The sequence below is a fragment of the Eulemur rufifrons genome, chromosome 9, assembly GCF_041146395.1.
Source record: "Eulemur rufifrons isolate Redbay chromosome 9, OSU_ERuf_1, whole genome shotgun sequence".
Classification (NCBI taxonomy): Eukaryota; Metazoa; Chordata; class Mammalia; order Primates; family Lemuridae; genus Eulemur; species Eulemur rufifrons.
In genome coordinates, this window is record NC_090991.1 from 51,933,002 (window position 1) to 51,951,879 (window position 18,878).

The 18,878-nt window shown below is 58.8% G+C and overlaps 2 protein-coding genes across 3 annotated transcripts; one reads left to right on the plus strand and one right to left on the minus strand.

The window, feature by feature from the left end:
• Window positions 1-1,612: 1,612 nt before the first annotated feature.
• CYGB (cytoglobin) lies at window positions 1,613-10,405 on the minus strand. 2 transcript variants are annotated; one of them, XM_069481736.1, is made up of 4 exons: window positions 10,245-10,405; window positions 5,652-5,883; window positions 5,145-5,308; window positions 1,613-2,834 (listed from the first exon to the last, which is right to left on the minus strand). In XM_069481736.1, the coding sequence occupies exons 1-4, from the start codon at window positions 10,385-10,387 to the stop codon at window positions 2,801-2,803; spliced, it is 573 nt and encodes a 190-aa protein (XP_069337837.1). In that variant the 5' UTR covers window positions 10,388-10,405; the 3' UTR covers window positions 1,613-2,800. The 2 variants fall into 2 exon arrangements, with proteins under 2 accessions (XP_069337837.1, XP_069337838.1); XM_069481737.1 differs by having other exon boundaries at window positions 2,789-2,834; window positions 5,133-5,308.
• A 2,903-nt stretch (window positions 10,406-13,308) lies between these two features.
• Window positions 13,309-15,780, plus strand: PRCD (photoreceptor disc component). The gene is made up of 3 exons (XM_069481831.1): window positions 13,309-13,382; window positions 13,661-13,729; window positions 15,759-15,780. The coding sequence occupies exons 1-3, from the start codon at window positions 13,309-13,311 to the stop codon at window positions 15,778-15,780; spliced, it is 165 nt and encodes a 54-aa protein (XP_069337932.1).
• The last annotated feature ends 3,098 nt before the right edge of the window (window positions 15,781-18,878 follow it).

Genomic DNA, 18,878 nt, shown 5'->3' on the forward strand with positions numbered 1-18,878 from the left:
GCACGGGCCTGCCCGACCTGGCCTGCGCTTGGCTCCTGCCTGTCCGGCTCTACGCCCGGGTTTAGGCTGGTTCCCTAATGGCCACTGTCCTCTGCCTAGCCGGTGGGGAGTGGGGAGAACCTTCCCGAAGGGCCACGTTCTGGAAGGATTCCGGTTTTGACCAGTTCAGAAGCCCCTCCACCACTCTCATGCCAACCGAAGTGAGATGGGGAAGGGGCCTTTCTTCCCAGACACTGTCCCCTCCCCTGACCTCAGAAGCCCCTCTCCTCCCACCAGCCCTGGGGCCTTATGGTCTGTGGCCCTCGTCCTGCTCTGGCCCCAGCTCTGCCCGAGCCCACCAGGCACCTGGGTGGCTTCCACCTCCCTTTCCTTTGCCCTCAGCCTCCTGACGTTGCCCCCGTGGCCTGGCAGTCACTGTCCTGAGCGTGCCAAGCCCCTGGCAGACATCCTCCTCCTCCTCCTGGTACACACCTTGCAGGGCAGGCTTTGTGTTCACTTCTCTTTTAACTTAGAGGTGACTGCGGCTCAGAAAGGCTGAGTGACTTGCCCAAGGTCACACAGCACTAAGAGGCTGAGTCTGAGCCCGTGACCTCTGTCTTACAGCGCTGCCTCCCTGGGAAGGCCTGGCCCACGCCATCTTCTACTCTGCACCCCGGTTCAGCTCACACAGCTCACGCCATGTACTTGTCTTGCTTTCTAAGAGTGGTATTCATTTATTCTTTGGATTTCCACTGAGTACCTCCACTGTGCCAGGCCCAGCAGAGGAAGGCGCAGCCAGCATCCAAGGAGTTCATGGTCTGGGAGACGAGACGTTTCCTGTGTGTCAGCTGAGTCTTCCCAGGCAGGCTGCAGCCCTCCCAAGGGGCCGGGGCTGTTTCCTGCTTCTCCTGCAGCCCACCCCAGGGTGGTGACCTCCTGGTCCCTTCTCAGGGAGCTGATGCTGCTGTTGCCTCCTCTGCGGGGCGGGGGCTGGGCAGGCCTGGCCCGGCAGGCTGTGGGGTGCAGGACAGAGGGCTTGGGAAGAAGTCTAGGGGCCTAGAGCTCAGGGAAGGTGTTGCGGGGTTCAGGCTGATGAGAGCAGGTTTCCTTCTCAAGCACCCAAGGGCTGACCCACCACATGTGACTTGAGCCACAGGGCTGGGCACTCGGCCCTCCGACGTCCAATGTTCGGGTCTACAAGATCAAGGTTTGATCCTCGGCTCTGTAGCTACAGTGCTTGGATAAAGGGGGCCCTCTGGCTGGAAATCCCTCCCTTGAATCCTCCTCACTGATCCTATCCTGGCCGAGAGATTTCTAGAACAAAATCTTAACAGGTCCCTGACTTTTTAACAAGTATAGACACCCCCACTCTCACAAAAAACCCAGCTTCCAGTCTGTAGCTCCATGTTCCTGATCAAACAGGAGAGGGGGCCACAGCCGTTCTAAGCCACAGTTTAGAAAGGGGCCCAGGAGCGGCTGAGACACAGGTGAGGGGTGCCCTTGGGGGAGATTTCGAGAAGGGCCGAGTCCAGAACTAGGGAGGGGAGACAGAGGCGAGGGCAGGTGGTGGGAAAAGACCAAGTGAGTGTGCACAGGTACAGCAAGAAAGGGTCTGTTTAATGACACAGCTGGGTCTGGTTACAAACATCAGGACCTACAAAAGGACAGGCAGTTACGTGGATGGCTGCATGGGGATGGGACAGGGGGCGGGGGACACAGGCACAGTAGCCACAGCAGCAAAACATCCTTGAGGACGATACACGTGACCAAGGGGCACACGTGGGGGGTCCCTGGCAAGGCTGACACGGATGGATGGACAGAGGAGGGGCGGGGAGGGCAGGGTGCTTGGTCCCCAGTGCTGAGGGTGAAACCCAGGCATCTGGTCCTGTCGTCCAGCTGCCGGAGCAGCCTGGATGTCCCCAGCGCTGTCTTTGTGGCAAAGGCAGGTGGAGCTGGCATTCGAGGTTTCTTAGTACTAAGTCCCCTTCTCCAGTGTGGCCACCCTGCCCAGAACTTCTGGGCCCCCTCTGTCTGCCCTGACCCATGCTGGGGCAACTCAGTGAGCCAGATCCTTCGAGGGAGAGTGGGGAGCCAGCCAGAGCCTTTTGCCTGGAAGCACAAAGCGGGCATGTGGGGAGCTGGTCAGAGAGGATGGGCTGGGTTTGGCAGGCAAGCCGGGTCACCCAGCCCTGTCCATCCAGGCCCAGACCCTTTCTGCACTGCTGTGGGGCTTCCTCCTCCGCCAGAACACTTGGTTCTCTGCTCGCCTGGGACCCCTCCCTGCCCCCCACGAGGGTGGGCAGACCGAGGCTTCTGGGCCCCGCAGATACACATTATAGATATGTCCGTGTGTATATGTGTATATATGTTTATATAGAGACTGTATATAGAATATATCTGTATATACGGTAGATGTGCGCGTGATGCTCTAGATGGTGATGTGAAGACCTGCATGCTGGCCGGGCACGTAGAAATGGGGCCGGTCTACCCCGGAGCGACTCCTGTCCCCGCTTCCCGCCAGCTGACCAGCGCTCAGCTAGGTCTCTCTCTCTAACAGTGAATAGAAAAGCTAAGAAGAGTGGGCCCGGCCTGCAAGGAGGAAGGGCCCGCGCCCGCCGCTCTGGGTCAGCATCCAGGCAGCCAGCACCGCCTCCCGGCAGCTCCAGGGGGACGGCAGCGTGGCAGAGGCCTCCTTCCAGGAAGTCGAGTCAGGGATTCCTCCAGCTTCCTTGGCACCCAGAAATGGTGGGTCAAGGAGGGTCTTCAGAACTCGGCCTTCTGCTCAAGGTGCTGCCAGGGAGGGGGGGTTGCGGGAGGGGTCCTACGGCCCCGAAGAGGGCAGTGTGGCCGGTGGGCTGTGGACGAAATAGGAAATGAAGGAAACAGGTTACGAGGGGCTGGGAAGGAGACCAGGGAAACTGGGGGGCCAGGGAGAGGGATCTGGGCATGGCGGGGCAGGGGCTTTCTGCTGAGACTTGGCACAGTGCAGCTGAAAGCAACCATTAGACCGGAGTCCTAGGTCCCCCTCCTGCCACAGACCTACTGTGTGGCCTCAGGCACGTCTGTGGCCTGTCTGCGTGAGAATCAAGTGACATAAACTGTAAAAGTTTAAAGTGCTTCACAAACTGCAAAGCACCATACAAATGTGAGCTCTTTCTCTACTAAATCTGGAATGTGGTGCCTTCTGTCCGGCCTCCTACCTCCCCTGGCCACCCGTCAGTCTGTCCATGTTCTCTGCACATGTACTTGCCGCCCCCCGCGCCCGCCCACGCAGAGGCGCACACACCCTGAAGCAGAGATGGTTCCATAAACAGTGGCGCCGGCCCACCACTGCTTCCCTGATAAGACAAGCTGGACGGGGCCTTCTAGAACTCGGCTCTGTAACTCCATCCCACCCTCCGAGCCCATTTGGACCCTGGTAGTAGGTTGGGTCTGCAGGCCCAGGCCAGAGAGACACTCCTTCTTGGAACCTCACCCATGCCCCTGGGAGACCAGGAGTGGGGTTGAGGGTGCAAAGGGATGAGGAACAAACCCAGGACCCAACAGCTGGGGCTCACCCCTGCGTGGGAGGCAGCTGGGGCTCACCAGTCCCCTCTGTAGCCCATTCAGTCCACAAGGAGCAGAAATGGGGTGGAGGAGACTTCGGCAGTTTCCACACGTTTGGGGTTTGGAGAGCTCTAAGTCCCGGGGGTCCTGCTGCGGCAGAGAGGGGCGGGGCGGGGCGTCGCCTTAGCCATGTGTTTCTGATTCACTGGGGCTCGTGCCCAGCCAGCTCTCTCTCCGGTCCCTCTAGGCCCCTATAAAAAAGCCTTTTTCTCTAGAAGCAGGAAGTCTTGTGTCCTGGCTGTAAACAAACTCTTCTTTGGCGGCAGAGCCTGCCCGGGGAGAGGGGTGGGAGGGCGAGCCCCTTCCTCTCCCCAGCCCTCCTCTGCCCCTGGCTCCTCTGGGTGACAGCTGGCGGGAGGGGGGTGGTAAGCCCAGCTCTTCAGGCTCTGCCAATGCCCTCCTCTGGCAGGTAAAAATCTCTGCCTATTTCTCATCTACTCCAGGATCTGGGATAGGCCAGGGCCCAGCTGTGCACATCTGGAGTTGGCCTCGCTACAGCCAGCAGTTTCCGAGGACTCCACTCTCTGGGGGCGGTGCCGATGCGGGGGAGGGGAGCAGGAGCACAGGGGCCAGTGTGGTCGCAGCAGGAAGGGCAGCTGGCCTGGCCTAACCGGCTGCCCTCAGGGGAGCCCGTGGGCAGGAGTCCGGTAGCCCTGGGGGCCCGTGCAGAGCCCGGGAGGAGACGCCGCCTCTTCCATGGGAAACTGCTGGGAATGTTTCTCTACAACGCGTGTCCTGAGCCGCTGGCTGACCCCTGGTTCCCATTCCCGCCCCCGCTCCTCTCTCTTCCTACTCCAGCCCTGCCTCCACCCCTCCATTCAGCTCCCAGAACCAGCTGCCCCTTGGGGGCCCAGGGAGGCCGGAGCGTTCCCAGCTGTCACGTCTGGGGGTAGCCCTCCCCTCCTGCTCCAAGTCGGCTGGAGTCACTGAGGCCGGCCACCCTCCTCGAGCCATCTCTGGGCCCAGAACTGGAAGCCTGGCCTCCGGGTCAGCCTGGAAGTAAACAATCCCTTGCTAGCGTGCGTGCGAGTGACACCCATGTAGGTCCTGCCTGGGCTTGGGCATGAGTGTGTGTGTACATGTCCTCGTGATTCTCCTGGCTCTAACCCTTGCTGGGGCAGAGGGCGGGCAGGAGCATTGGTCAGCGTCGGATGAAAAAACAGCCCCATGTAATTGGTGCCCAGGGAGGAAGTGGCCGGAGCCCGGCTGCCTCTGAGCCTCATGGGCTAGCCTTCCCACCAGGAGCCTCTGGCGCCTCTCTGCCTGGGCAGCTGTGGCCTTGGGGGCTCCGAGCGCTCTCTTGCTCCCTGTTGGAGAACTTGCTGGATCTCACGGCTCTGGGCAGCCAAGAGCGGAGCCGGCCTGAAGTCAGGGGGGAGCCGTCTCGAAGGCCTTTTCCTATTGCGCCTGTTCTTAATTGTCAGACCCCAGAGTTGGCCTGCCCCAAGTGTTCCTGCCCTGGTGGTCAGCCCCTGGGCCCCAGGAGAGATGGGAGACCTGGGGGACAGGAGAGGACATGGCAGGGAGGCTGCCCGGCCCACCCTCACCCGCCTCCTCACGTGCTGGCGTTGGGGACCTGCTGTACCCAGCCCACTTCCTTGTAGGCAGCAGTCACGTGGCTGTAGATGAGGCCACGAAGCTTGGTCCAGGCTCTCTGCGTCTCGGGTGGGAAGTCATTGGCAAATTCCTCGGCAATCACCTCCAGAATGACGCCAGAGAGGATCTGGGGGCAAAGGGGGAAGGGGGAGTGAACGCTGGGCACCCTGCCCCTTCCCACAGCCCCCAGGACCCCTGTGGCCAAGGGGATCATTCATAACGCTACAGCCTGGCGGCTTGGGACCAGACACTCTCAAGACAAGAGCTGTTCCGGACCCAGCCCCTTCGTCGGCTGCCGGGCATTGTCCCCGTCACAGGCACTCCAGGGAAAGAGGCTGGGAAGCCCAGTGGTCACCTCTGCTGCCCCAGGGAGCCCCCCAGAGCCTACAGGCTGCAGGTGGCTGGGGTGTGGGCCCTGTGGGGCTCTGGAACAGAGCAGGGTGGGCGGTGGGGGGGCCGCAGCGACATACCTTGAAGTACACGGGCTCCACCTTGTGCTTGAGGGCGTGGGCTTTGCCCACAAGGGCGAGCACAGAGGACACCTTGTCGGGGTCGTGCAGGTTCTCCACCACCGTGTTGAGGGCCCCCATGACCCGGCAGGCGTGCTTCCGCAGCTGGGGGCTCCGCTCCATCTCCAGCGGCTCCTCCATGTGCTTGAACTGGCTGAAGTACTGCTTGGCGGAGGGGAAGTTCACAAAGAACCTGGCAGGAAGGACGGGGTGGACACTGAGGGTGGGGGCTCCCTCGGGCCCCACCCTGACGCAGCCAGGATGGTGGTGGGGGTTGGGGGCTGGTGCAGCAGGAGCCGCCCCCCATGATGGTTTCCACTGTGGATGTGGCCCTCAACACAGACCCCGCTCTACCCAAACTGCCTGGCACGGGGCCCCTCCCCGGCCCCACCACGTCTGCGCTTTCTCCCCCAGGCTCAGCCTTCCCTGCTCCTCGCCTCCTTCCCAAACCCTACGGGCCCTGCTCAGCCAAGAGGGTAAGAGCTTGCGTTTGAGAATCACAAGTTTATCTGAAATTGTCAGATTTCCCCCCCAGTGCTGCTTTCATTAGGTCCCTCTCATGCTCAAAAACATTCAGTGGCTCCCCATGGTCTACCAGACAAAGTCAAAACTCCTTAACCGGGCATTCTGGGCTCCTTACAGACTGTCCCATACACATTTCTCCAACCTCGTGTCCACGTTCTTCCCTACACCCAAGCCCTCCCTGCTCCAGCCGAACGGCTTCATTTGCCATTGGTAAAGCATTCCTCGGGTGGGCCACACAGTGGATGCCTTCCTTACTCGTTCCCTGTGTCAGACTCACCTCTCCCTGGGTCCCCAGCCTGGCCTGGGGATACTACTTTCCCCTCAAGGCCACAGTGCCACTCAGGTGGCACTCCCTGCCAACCCTTTCAGTCTGTCAGACTGGATCCCAAACCCATCTGCAGAAGCCAGGTCTCATGCACCCTCTGACCCCTACCCTGGCCGGGGCCCTGCAGTGTGCAGAATGACGGTGACATTTGTACCTCCTCCCCCAGCCAGGGCTGGGCACCATGAGACACATGCACGGACTTAATCCTCGGAAAACGTACGGAGCGTCTTGGACCTATTTCTTTTGAGGTTGTTCCACACCTTTGGCATGTCCCCCTCTGTGTTCAGACAGCTGATTATTTGCCAAGCTAGCCCTCTGGCCGGGAGTCGAGTCTCAGATGTGAGAGCTGGAACGGATGCAGAGAGAGCATCTGGCGGGGCCGTCCCTCCCGGTGCTGGGGCTGCCATTGGCGGGGGAGGTTCGGACAGTGACCGGGCACAGTCCTTGTGGAGACTGGGGAGGGCCCCTCTCAGAGGCCAACTGTGACCTTGGGCAAACCACTTCCCACCTCCGTGTCTGCAGAAGTGTGAGAGGAGTCCCTGCTCTTGCTGCTCCGCAGATACACTGGTGAGAGGACAAATGAGGCAACGGGTCTGAAAATGTATTGTTTTTTTTTTCTCGAGAAGCATCGTAATGAGGGACAAATGGGAGAAACCCTGTCTGAACTTAGATGAGCATCTCAGACTTTGGGGATTTTACAATAGCAATAAAAATGATATATATGTGCCTGGTATGTAAAAATTTGCAAAGCATTTCCACCTCTGTTATTGTATTTAACTGCCACAACTTAGCAAGTATTATGTCCATTTTACTGATGAGGAAATAACAGGGAACATTTATTGAGTACTTAGTATATGCTCTCACTAATTCTTGCAATATGCTCCTGAGGTTGGCACTGTTTTTATCCCCATTTTATGGATTAGAAATTGACGCCCAAGGTTGCCCAATAAAGAGCCCAAGCATCCCTGCTTTGATGGCTTCCCCATCCTGCCTGGAGAGACAGGGGGACCGTGGCCAGGACCCAGGTGAATCTCCTGCCCCCACGCTGAGCACCGGGTTATGGCCCTCAGGAATGACAGCCCCAGGGAGCCCCCACTTCTGGGCAGGGGAGCCTGGGGCCCACGTTCTCTTCTCCCTCCTCCTGGCTTCCACCCCCACCCCCCACCCATCCCCTCTGTATTCCCCCCACCCCACTCCACCCCATCTCAGCCTGTGCTGCCAGGGAGAAGCCTCAGCCCTGGGGAGTTTCTCAGCTCCCAGAGGCATCTGGGCTTCCAAGAGAGCCTGAAATAGGCTTGTCTGAGTGTGAGGGGGAAGGTGTCAGAGTTACAACCAGGAGGGAGGGTGGGTGTTCCCTCTTGCTCGCCTCCCTGGCAGGGAGTGGAAGTGTGGGGTCTGCCTCAGACCCCAAAGGTAACTCCTCCTCCGCCCCCACCAACTTCTCCAGGTGGGGGTGCCGAGTGCGGCTGCCTCCTCCTTGCCCTGCAGGCTGATACGGGTTGCCCAGGGCCTGGCCCACTGCAGAGGGCGGATATGAGAGCGATGGGTCAGAGGGCTGGATGGGTTTCAGGCTCTAGCTGGGGCCTTGTCCTTGAAGATATGTGTGTCGTAAGTGGGAAGACAGGGCATTGTGACAAGACTGATGGGTCCAGGATCTGGGAAGGGACTTTGGGAGCCCTGAGAAGCTAATCGGTCCTGCCCTTACCTCCCTCTCCACCCCTCCCTCACTGGCCAGGCCCTGGGCAGGCAGCAGGAGGAGGGAAAAGGCAAGGGAAGGCTGTGGGACTTGGGGCTGAGACTGTGCTAGGCCAGGTTGTCCCCCCAGGCTGGGCTCTAGTCAACACAGAGGTGGGGTCAAGTGAAGTGTGGCAGGCTAGATCTAGTTGCTAACTCAAACCTCAGGTTTTGGGGGCCTTTCTCTGAGCACAGAGCACATTGGTAAATACCTCCCCCAGCCCAGGCCCAGCCTCCTCTAAAAGTCAAGAACAGGGAGCCAGAGGGGGTGTAGAGGGAGAAAGAAAACCTCAACAAGAGCTCAGACTACCCAGAAACAGCCCTGTCTTCAGTGTTTTTCCTCTGTACACCCCCCACCACCCCGTCCCATTCCTGGGGAGGTTCAGGGGTGCCCAGGAGATGGATTGTGAACACATCCTCTACATATCCTCACCGGGAAATGGCAGGGGTTGGGGCAGAGAATCTCCAAGGTTCTGCGGACCCGGCCTTGGTTCCCCTTGGTGACCCATGTGTGCACCCCGAGGCCTGGGGGCCTGTAGTGCGGACACACATGGCTGTGAGCGGCCCTGGAGGATGCAGTCTGGCGCGTCTGTGACTGCGCTGCCCACTGTGTGGTGTGTGGGAGCTCGAGTGTGTGGGGCTTCAGGATCCCAATCCCCTCTTGGGTTCCTGCCCCCCACCCCCCAGCTGTGTTTCTGGGCCTGGGAGCTGCCGAGGTAGCTGCCCCTTCCTTAGGAAAGCTCCGCTAACTCCTCAGAAGTGCTTCTTGCTCTTTTTCCTCCAAAATCTGTTTCTAAGTTGGAGGAATCAGGGCACATCAATAGGGAGCTGGGTAGGTCCCAGGCTTGGGAGAGGCAGGGGTGGGGGCGGGGGGAAATGGGAGCTGCAGGCAGCGACCTGGGAGCCAGGCGTGCACTGAAGCTGTCCTTCCAGAGGCCAGGTTTCGCCCCATCTTCACAGAACAAGGCTGCCCCGCTCTGTCCTAGATTTGACAGCTTCCCTCTGCCAAGGACAGGGGCCTCTGGGTGAGTGTGGTCTGGGGCCTCTCCGCCTGCACCCCAGGGACCAGCACGTGTGGGAAGAGCACGGATTTGTAGCTAGAGTCAGTAACTCGCTGGTGGGGCTTGAGGACATCGACCATACAAGAGTGGTGTACGTGCACCTATGTGTAGGTGTGTGAGTAACAGTGCCTCTCTGTGGGTCCCTCAGAGGCATGTGGTGCCTGAATGACCCCTGAGCCCAAGACAGCATTTCCTTCCTAGGTGGGGGTTTCAGGGCTGGGCCCTGTCTCCTGAAGCTTCTCTCTTCTCCCTCCTCCACCACACTCAGCAGGGACTGTATCCTAGAGGACTGTTTGCTTCTCCACTCACCTGTGCCTCACCTGGGAGCTCCCTGCTGGCTCACCCTCCGGCAGGAAGGCGGCAGCTGGGAAATCCGACCCCAGCAGTCTACTCCTTCTGACCTCTACTCTCTTGCTCTCTGCTCTGTTCTTCCAAGAGGCTTTGAACAGGGAAAGTGGCTGAGCTGGAGAGAGGGGTCTACTCCTCTTTGTCCCCCTTCTTGGCTGAGCCTCAGTTTTCTTGTCTCTAAAATGGGGAGCCCCCACTGACCCCTTTGAAAGGCTGGTAAAACGTGTGCGCCTGCCGGCTTGGCGGGGTGGCTGGGGTCGCTGGTGGGAGGGAACGGCCGCTGAGCCAGGAGTTCTGAGGGAGAGGAGAGGTGGGGGACCGAGGTGCCCTCCCACATCTGGCTCCTAGTTCCTAGGGAGCCCCGCGCCCGGGGCCAGGAAAGGTTCCACGGAGGCTTCGCCCACCCCAAGGCGCCCCGTGCCCGTGCCCTGCCAGCCCCGGCCCGGCCCGATCTTAGCTGGGGAGGTGGCGCTGAGCTCGGACCCGGGCCCAGCCTGCTTCTGCCCGGAGCCGCTGCCGCCCTCCCTGCCCTGGGCCCGGCCGGTCTGGGGCGACACCTACCTCACCAGGATGGCCACCCCCACGTCCTCGCAGTTGGCATAGAGCCGGGCCCACGTAGCCTGCACCGCCTTCCTCTCCGCCTCGGACAGCTCCTCGCTCCGCTCCCTGCGCTCGATCTCCATCTCGCCCGGCACTTTCTCCATGAGCGGCTCGGAGCTCAGCCCGGCTTCGCTCGGCGGCGGCGGGGCGCGGGGCGCGGGGCGCGGGGAGCCGGGCCGGCTGCGTGCGCGGCGGGCGGGCGAGGGGTAGAGCGCCGGAGGGAGGGAGCGTGTGTCTGTGCGCGCCGGGTGTCTGTGTGTGTGTGTGTGTGTGTGTGTGTGTGTGTGTGGTGTGCAGGGTATATGTGCGGGGGGCGGGGGACCGCGAGCGGGGGGCGGAGATGTGGTCTGCTGAAAAAATGTTTAAAAAAATAAATCCGCTCCGAACCCCCAAGCCCGTATCGGCGAGCCAATTCCGGCAAGGTGAAGGCTGGGCGGGGTGGGGGCTACACGGCTGCCGCCCGCCCACCGCAAGGCCACGGCGGAGTGGGACGGCGGGGCGGGGCGGGGCTGGGGGTAGGTGTGGCCGCTGTGCTGGGGGTCCCGGGAGGAAGGGGCGGTCGCGCGGCGCCGGGCGGCGCGGGCAGCACAGGAGTGCGCCCCGCTGGTGCGGGTCTAGGGGCACAGTGTCCCGGCTCCTGCTGCGTGCGGTGTCGCGGGTGTGCGGGTGTGTACCCTTCACGCGGCGGGGAACTGACTCAAAGTCACACTTCTGGGCATTTGTGGCGCGGCCGGCCGCCGCCAGCCCGAGGGGGCGAACGCGAGCCCCTCCGGCGGCCGCCGCGGACCGAGCTGGGCCCCCGCTCACCCCGGCCTCTGGAGCCAGCCGCTGGGGGCCACGGCGCCACTCCCAGAGCTCCGGACCCCTGGCTCTGGAGAAGTTACTGGGGTCGTCACCCTGCCCGCCTACCTCTCCCGCTGTCGGAACTTGAGCACACCTCCAACCCCCGGCGCCAGGGCCCTGTGCCCCCCTTCCCTTCCGGCCAACACCCCTTCCCCTCAGTGCACGCACGCGGTGGCGGCGGCCAGAAGTCCCTGGGTGGCTTTTTAATGACACAGACAGGCAAGAGCCAGGCGCTGCCCTGAATTCCGGCCCTGGCGGTGGCAGAGGGAAGTCCGAAGGAAAGGGCAGAGAGGACCTCGCGGTCGAGAAGTCTTCGTCTCAGTTCCCACTGAGGTCCCTACTCTGGGAATGGCAGGGACAAATCCGTCCTGGTGGGCCCTGCTCAGGGAGGTGTGAGTGAGATTGGGCCAGAGGCTGGGACTGCCTCAGAGAGCCCCAGGGTGCCCGCCCTGCGGCAGCTGCCTAGTCCACAGAAGCCTGAGGGCAGACTGGGCCTGCAGTGTCTGAAACAGAAGTCACAGGACAGGTGGGGTGTGTCTGTTTCTTCCTCAGGCTCCCTGGTAACACTTGTTCTGCTCAAGACTTGCCGTCCCACTGCTTAAGCATTGCCAAGGGTTAGCTCTCCTCTTCAGCTTTGGCTCGTGTATTTATTTTTAAAATCCAATTTTAAGGTAGAGAACAAGGGAGGCAGTGAGATACCTGTCCGGGCCCTTCCTGGAGCTCAGGGTTCAGATGCCTGCTGGGACCCCTGGGCAGTTCCTCTGACACTGCCTCCACCTCTGTTACGGAAGAAAAGCCTAATGCCTTTGCGGCTGTTGGAAGGGATGGAGGTGAGTGGATGGTTCAGGTTCTTACATTATTCTCAGACGCATGTCCCGGCGTGGCGGTTGCTGCCTCCATGCCTCACTGAACTGCCCTGACAGTTTCCCAAAGCTGGGGTGGCAGCCCCCCAAGCTGCTGCCCAAGAGGTTTCCTTGGGATGTGGAAAGAAGATAGGAGAAATCTTTTTTTTTTTTTGAGACAGAGTCTCACTCTGTTGCCCAGGCTAGAGTGAGTGCCGTGGCGTCAGCCTAGCTCACAGCAACCTCAAACTCCTGAGCTCAAGCGATCCTACTGTCTCAGCCTCCTGAGTAGCTGGGACTACAGGCATGCACCACCATGCCCGGCTAATTTTTTCTATATATATATATATTTTTTTTAGCTGTCCATATAATTTCTTTCTATTTTTTAGTAGAGATGGGGTCTCGCTCTTGCTCAGGCTGGTCTCGAACTCCTGAGCTCAAACGATCCGCCCACCTCGGCCTCCCAGAGTGCTAGGATTACAGGCGTGAGCCACCGCGCCCGGCCGAGAAATCTTAATTCTATTTCTTTTCGTCTCATCCTTTACAAATTTTATGTAAGTCTTAAGGTGCAGGAATGTATTTGTGTCGTAGTCTAGCATATAGTTTATAAGTAGGTGCATGTATCTATTTTGTGAGTGCACACTTGTGCCTTTCCCAGAAGAAGGTGTGTACCCAGAAGTTTGGAGGGATTGTCCAGAGGGTAAAACTGAGCCAGCCCTTCGCTCTCTGGTCTCCCTTGTCTTTCTGCCTTCATCATCTAATATTCTTCCCCTTTCTTCCTCCTCTCCTGATGCCTCCACTGTGACATCATTGTCCACTGCCACTCAACTTTCAGGTACTGGAAGATGCCACGTGCTCTCATGTCAGCAGCCTGGGCAGAGTCTTCCGCCTGAGGGCCCATCCTTCCCTGAGCACCTGCACATTCAGATGCCCCCAGCTCCTCCTTTGAACCTTTACCTGATGCTTGCAACTCCCAAAGTGCTCCTGAGTCACTCTATTGCAGTCACTTATTTAACCTGACAGAGCATTTATCTAGACTGTCCGCTCCTTGAGGGCAAGGCCCAGTCTTATCAACTCTACGTTCTGAATACTTGCTCAGTGCCATGGTGCATGCCTTGACCCTGCCACTGGAGGGCAGAACCTGGGCCCGGTGAGCTTAATCAGTCCTCACAAGGTCAGGCTGCTGACCCTACTAAGAAGCTTGAGCCTCCTAATCCATCCCCAACAGGAACCTCAGGACAGACAGCAGTGGCTCCTGAGAGCTGGCGGGGCCATTTTGGCCCCTCGCCTGTGGCCGTCTTCTGCAGACTTGGTCTGGGAGGGGATGGGGCAGCTGAGCCATGTGCACCACCCTCCTCCTGCTCAGCACCTTGGCCATGCTCTGGCGTCGCCGATTTGCCAACCGCGTCCAACCGTGAGAAACTGACTGGGCTATGGCTGGGGTGGGGGAGCAACTATTGAGTTGGGCTCCAGCCAAACTGAAGGTGGGCAGGGGTTGCCTGGACCTCCAGGGGGCTGGGAGGGCACTTGCCAGGAACCCCTGCGAAGCTCAGAATGGAGGGAATTTGGAGCTTCCCAGGCACTAGGCTGCAGCCTCCAGTCCCATAGCTCAACGTGGCTAGGTCCTGTGGAGGAGCAAGGAGTGGCTGGGCACTGGCCCCAGCCCTTCCTGCCTGTTCTTATCTCCCACAGAGAGCCCAGTGGCGTGGATGGGGCAGTTATGGGCAGCAGCTTGGACACAGACCTCCAGTCCTCAGTCAGGTGAGGCAGAAAAGGGGTGGGGGTGGGGGAGGGAGGATGCTGCCAAGAAAGCTGTTACAAAGCTGTGCATGTCTGGGGGTGCATGTGTATGCATGTATGCGTGTGTGTGTGCACGTGTGTGCACTGTATCCTGGTCCTCTCCCCTGTTGCCCTGTTTCTGTATGCCTGGTAGGCAGGCTGGATGTCTGTTTTCTCCAGCTGGGAATGGGAATCCCCAGCCCCCTCCTCTGGACCAAAGCTGCTCTGCCTGGCTCCTTCAAGCGCGGGTGGTCCCCAGGAGCACCTTCTGTTGGAGGGTGCAGGGGAGTGGAGAGAGGGACAAGGCTGACCAGCTCTGCGGGCTCTGCTTGCCTTTCCTCGCCCTTCCCTTCCCCCTCCTCCTCCTCTGCCCCCGCCTGCCTCAGCAGCTCCACTGCCTGAACCTCCAGCAGGATTCGCTGTCCAGTCCCCAATAGAAGGCGCAGGAGCAGCATGACATCATCAGTGTTGAGCGCCATTGGCTGGGCAGCCCCTTCGGGCAGGACGCTGTCTCCAGTGGCCAGGAAGTTAACTCTTCCCTAGGTTGAAGCCATGTGGCCTTTAGGGGATGAAGTTGTGGGAACTTACAGAATTTTCTCTCCCTGGGTGACCAATGTCATTCTATGATAGAGGCTCCTATGCCCAAGGAAACACTGAAAAGAATCAGCCAACAATTTACTAAGTACCTATGTGTGAGATGTTCTTTTTGTGCCTTGGGACCCACCTAGCATGGGAGACCTGTCTGAAAAGTGACTCTCTTACTCTTTAGACAAGAGCAAAAAAAGATCCTGTGACGTCCTTGGGCTCCAGGGCCCACTGGCAGGAGGGTGTCTCCACACAGGGTGTTCTCAGATGGCGGGTACAGTAGCATGCATGCCTGTGACCCTTTATGTCTGTTTCTGAGTGGGGACCTGCCTGCAATGTGTCCCTTAGATATGTGGAAACTGGCAACCGAGAGAACTCAGAGTCTTTCTGTTTCTTGTCGTCTTGGTCCTGGGATTCTCCCGGATTCTGTCAGAAGGCCCAGTGGGAAGCTGTGGGCATGCACAGGACACAGAGACATTTCTGGGACACCCTTCCTCAACTCACTAGGCTAGCTGAGATCATCACAGTAGTGGCTGATTGATATTACTGATTAAATGGGCTGACACACAGAATGACTGTCACTGGGCCTCACCCACAGGAGACACTCAAATGCTGACTGGTCCTCACTATTGAGTTTGGGTCCAGGGTTGGGCAGCCAGAATTTAAGTCCTGGCTTGCTTCTCACTGAGAGACTTTGGGTAAATTGCATAATCATTTTATTTCTATGTAAACTGGGGTTAGTAACAGAGTGGTTGTGAAGTTTCTGTGAGGGCACGAAGTAATTGCTCAATGAACGCTAGCTAGCCGTTCTTTTGTTATTTTATACTTGATCGGTGCTTTGTTCTCCAAACGGTTCTCATTTGTTAACTCACTTGGAAGTCTCCCTAACCCCCGAAGGTTTGGCAGGATGTACCTTTTATCTCTCGTTAATGGTTGAGGAAACCAAGGGACTGCGAGATTTAAATGACTTGCACAAGATTGTCCATCTAATTTGCGGCTCATGTGAGAGCATCAGGCCTCCGATTTTCAGGCAGTGTCTCTTCTACATGAAATGGGCTGGACCTCCTGGCAGGGGAGGAAAGGCCAAATCAGAGGACCATCTGGCCAGGCCTGGCGTGATGTGACTTAGCCAGAAGGAAGCAGTTGCCTATTAACTCCTTGGGACCCAGTTAACTGGAAAAATTGGTCTGACATGGAGGAGTCACCTGCTGGTTGTGGCTGCCACAGAGGGCTGGCTAGGGGTGGCAGTGGGGTGACATTTCTGCTCTCCAGTTACTCTGTCATCAATTCCAACTGGTTTCTTATGTGCTTCTGCCCCTCAATATTAGAGTGAATCACTAGGCATGGGGGTAGGAGGAAAAGGAGAGCCAGAAGCATGGGAAGGTCACCCCTTTCATTCCTGACTCCAGTGCTTTCCTCTGTTTAGGGAAAAAGAACCTCTGAAGTAACCCCTGACCTCTGCAGGTGGGGCTCAGCCCCAGAGACTGGGATCAGCTGGCCCAGGCAGGTAGGGCGGGGCTGGGATCTGGGCGGGCAGAGGGCAGGGCTGGGGACAAGGAAGGAAGAAATATTCAAGGCCTGGCCATATGGGAACACAGAAGGCAATCTTCAGCTCTTGCAGTCACTGATGGAGGGTAAGGGCAGGTGGGTGGACTCACGCCTTCAGCTCCTGCCTTGAGCCTGTTGTGTTCCAGGTCATGGGCAAGGGTTAGTTTGTAGCAAACCAGGTGTGGTCTCGACCACATTTTCTAGGCTTGGGGATGAGGTGGCGGTTGTGCTGGAGGCCTGAGGGCAGTGCTTGGGGACTTCTAAGGGAGAGATGGTGCTCTGGAATGTCCACTCTAAAACACAAGTCCCATCTCTGAGCATGGGAGAAAGTGATGGTCTGTTTTGGTTTTCTGTTTCAGCTCAAGTCCTGGTTTGTCCCCTAGCCCAGGAGGACGCTGTGGGAGCCGAAGCAGCAGCAACAGGGAGACTGGGAAAGCAGCAGTGAGAAGGTAGACGCCTCCCTCCCAGGCCCTGGACCTGCCAGTCTTCGCTCCCCGCGAGGCCCTGGCTGTGGGGCTCCCGACCACGACCTGGCTGGGGCTGGCAAGAGGAGCAGAGATGCCCATTGCTCTTGAAGGGGTTCCCTTCTCTCTGAGGCTTCTCTGAGGGACCGCTGAGCTGGAGGAAGCCAGGTTAATTCCAGGACAGCCCTGCAGCCCAGGCAAGGGGCAGGAAAAGTGAGGAGCGAGGAGACTCCAGAACCAAGGGACAGCCGGTAACTCACATCTACTGATCAAGGGCTTCCATGCACTCTCTGATTCAATCCTTGCAGTAACCCACACAGACTGGGAATATTATCTACATTTTATAAATAAGTAAACATGTAAAGAGGTTCAATTATTTGCTCCAAATTGCCTAGCTAGTAAGTGGGGGCACCAGGGCTCGCAGGGAAGCTGCAGAGCCTATGCTCTTAACCACCATGGCACGGCCTCCCTGACACCTAACAGTTTGCAGCTGCCTGGTGTGGGAGGGGGCGTCGGCCTGACTGCCTGTATGTCAGCCCAGGAGCTACTCTGTTAGACCTGGGGCCGCTGGTCCAGGGCTGTGCAAGTGTCGGTTTGCCGTGGTGGTACTCACCTCCTGTGGCATTGGCTTTTCCCCAGTCCCCAGAGCTCATCCTGGCACTGGCTGCTCTGCTGAAATTTTCAATAAGAAATGCCAGTTGGATCTGTGACACGTCTGCCTGCAGCTGGAGGGAAGCAACCAACAGCTTGTCCTCTGAATGTGTTCTGTGTTCGCGCGCGTGTGTTCCAAATGGGCAGTAGCATGTGGGAAGGGAAAACGCATGACACTTGTTTTTGTCAATTTGCTGACTGCTCAGTCACGGTCGCTGCCTCCTTTGCCCCCAGCTGCTCTGCCATTTCTCTGTCTTTACAACCCTGCACGATCTTGAGCAGAGATAAAAGCAGATTTCCGCTTCTGTTCCCGAGATCCAGCGCAGACCCTGCAGGCAGCTGCTCCCGACTGTCTCACAGCCATTAATCTTCAAAAGCCCCCCCTTGCCTACGCATCTCTCCTCCCCATCCAGCCCCCCACTGCCGGGCCCAGCTGCGATGTCTCTCTGCCTGGCTGGCCCCTGCCCTTGACTTTCAGGCAGTAGGAGACGGAGGAGTTCTCTAGACAACAGCACCTCAGCCGCCGCTCCACATCTGAAGGAAGGAAGGAAAAGGGTGAGAGCTGCAGCAGATGAGAGGGAACCCACTCGGAAGCCACTCAGAATGATGGGGGAGGCGGCACAGCCTTCTGGGGAGGGGCTGCTGGTACTGCAGGAGCCTGGGGTGTGTGCAGAGGCAGTTCTGTGGGAGCCTCTCAAAGTAGGGCAGGGAGGAGGCAGGGGGAGGTCACACTAGGGCAAGGAGCCCGTCAAAGCCAGAGTGCCCACCTGACCCAGGCCATGAGCCCGTGACCACCTGTCTCAGCTCCTATCAACCTGTCTTTGTCTTGGGAGGCATCAGCCTTCCTGGTGACAGGACTGTCAGGCTGAGGGCCAGAGGGCCCTGTTCCCGGGACCTAGTCTGTGTTCCCTGATCCTGTCTTTGCATTCATTCTCTGGTCTACTTGCCATGTTCCTGTCACCTCATCCTTTCCGCCATTTCCAAGTTGCCCATCTCCTTCCACTGCTCTGAGGACTCATCAGGCCAAGGTTATGGAGCTGGCACAGGGCCCAGACACACTCCACAAGGCGGTGCCCCTTTGCAGCACCGTAAGAACCTGTGCTGGAGATGGTGGCTCCTCCAGGTGTCCGTTCCAGATGAAGGGTGGGGAGGAGAGAGGAAGGGGCTGCTGGGGCAGTGGGAGGATGTGGCTGCCTGGGCTTGGAGGTTGCCTGGGCCCTGGCAGCTGGGGTGCCATGTGGGCTGGGAGGGAGGGGCTCTGTCCCCCAGGGAGCAGGCTGGCTTTGGTGGGAGCAGATTGTGTTTACACCTTCCCCGCACACCCAGCCCACGCTCGCCTCTTATTCCCGGGGCCTCTCCCACCCTGGGCTCTCCGCGCAATCTGCACATTTGCAGCTACTGCTGCAGAAAGTCGCCTCCCTCAGCCTAGGACTCCACTACAGAAGGCTCCCAGGACCCAGGCGTCCCTTCTTCAGCCCACTTGCTCCTGTCACAGGGGTTGCGGTGAAGCCTGTGCAAGGGTGGACCTTTCAGTGGGGGAGTCACTTAAATCCCGACTATGACACTGTCCCCACAGAGGCTGAGTCTTCTCCCCTCCTGTTTCCTTGCAAAGAGCTGCTGCTTGGAAGTGGGAGCAGAACTGTTCAGGGGCTCGGTAGAGAAGGAGTTAAGGGCAACCAGAGAGACAGAGCTGAGGGAAAGAGCAAGGAATCTGGAGTCAGCCTGGATTTGAATCGTGACTCTACCACACCTCCTCTCTGTGGCCTTGGGTAGGTTTCTGAACAACTCTGTGCCTCAGTTTCCTCAGCTGTAAGAGGAGGTAATAGGAGTACCTATCTCTTAGAGTTGTTGTAAGGGTTGATTTGATAATGTGCATGAAGTGC

Bases quoted from the DNA above. Each gene is read 5' to 3' on its own strand.
- CYGB (XM_069481736.1), bottom strand. From the start codon at position 10,387: ATGGAGAAAGTGCCGGGCGAGATGGAGATCGAGCGCAGGGAGCGGAGC. The intron at 5,884-10,244 runs GTAGGTGTCGCC...CCTTCCTGCCAG, and splicing joins GGGGTGGCCATCCTGGTGAG to GTTCTTTGTGAACTTCCCCT. The intron at 2,835-5,144 runs GTGAGGAGGCGG...TTTCGTCCACAG, and splicing joins CAGGTCCCCAACGCCAGCAC to CCCACCGGCCACACTGCCCT.
- PRCD (XM_069481831.1), top strand. From the start codon at position 13,309: ATGTGCACCACCCTCCTCCTGCTCAGCACCTTGGCCATGCTCTGGCGT. The intron at 13,383-13,660 runs GTGAGAAACTGA...TATCTCCCACAG, and splicing joins TTTGCCAACCGCGTCCAACC to AGAGCCCAGTGGCGTGGATG. The intron at 13,730-15,758 runs GTGAGGCAGAAA...TCCTCTGTTTAG, and splicing joins GACCTCCAGTCCTCAGTCAG to GGAAAAAGAACCTCTGAAGT.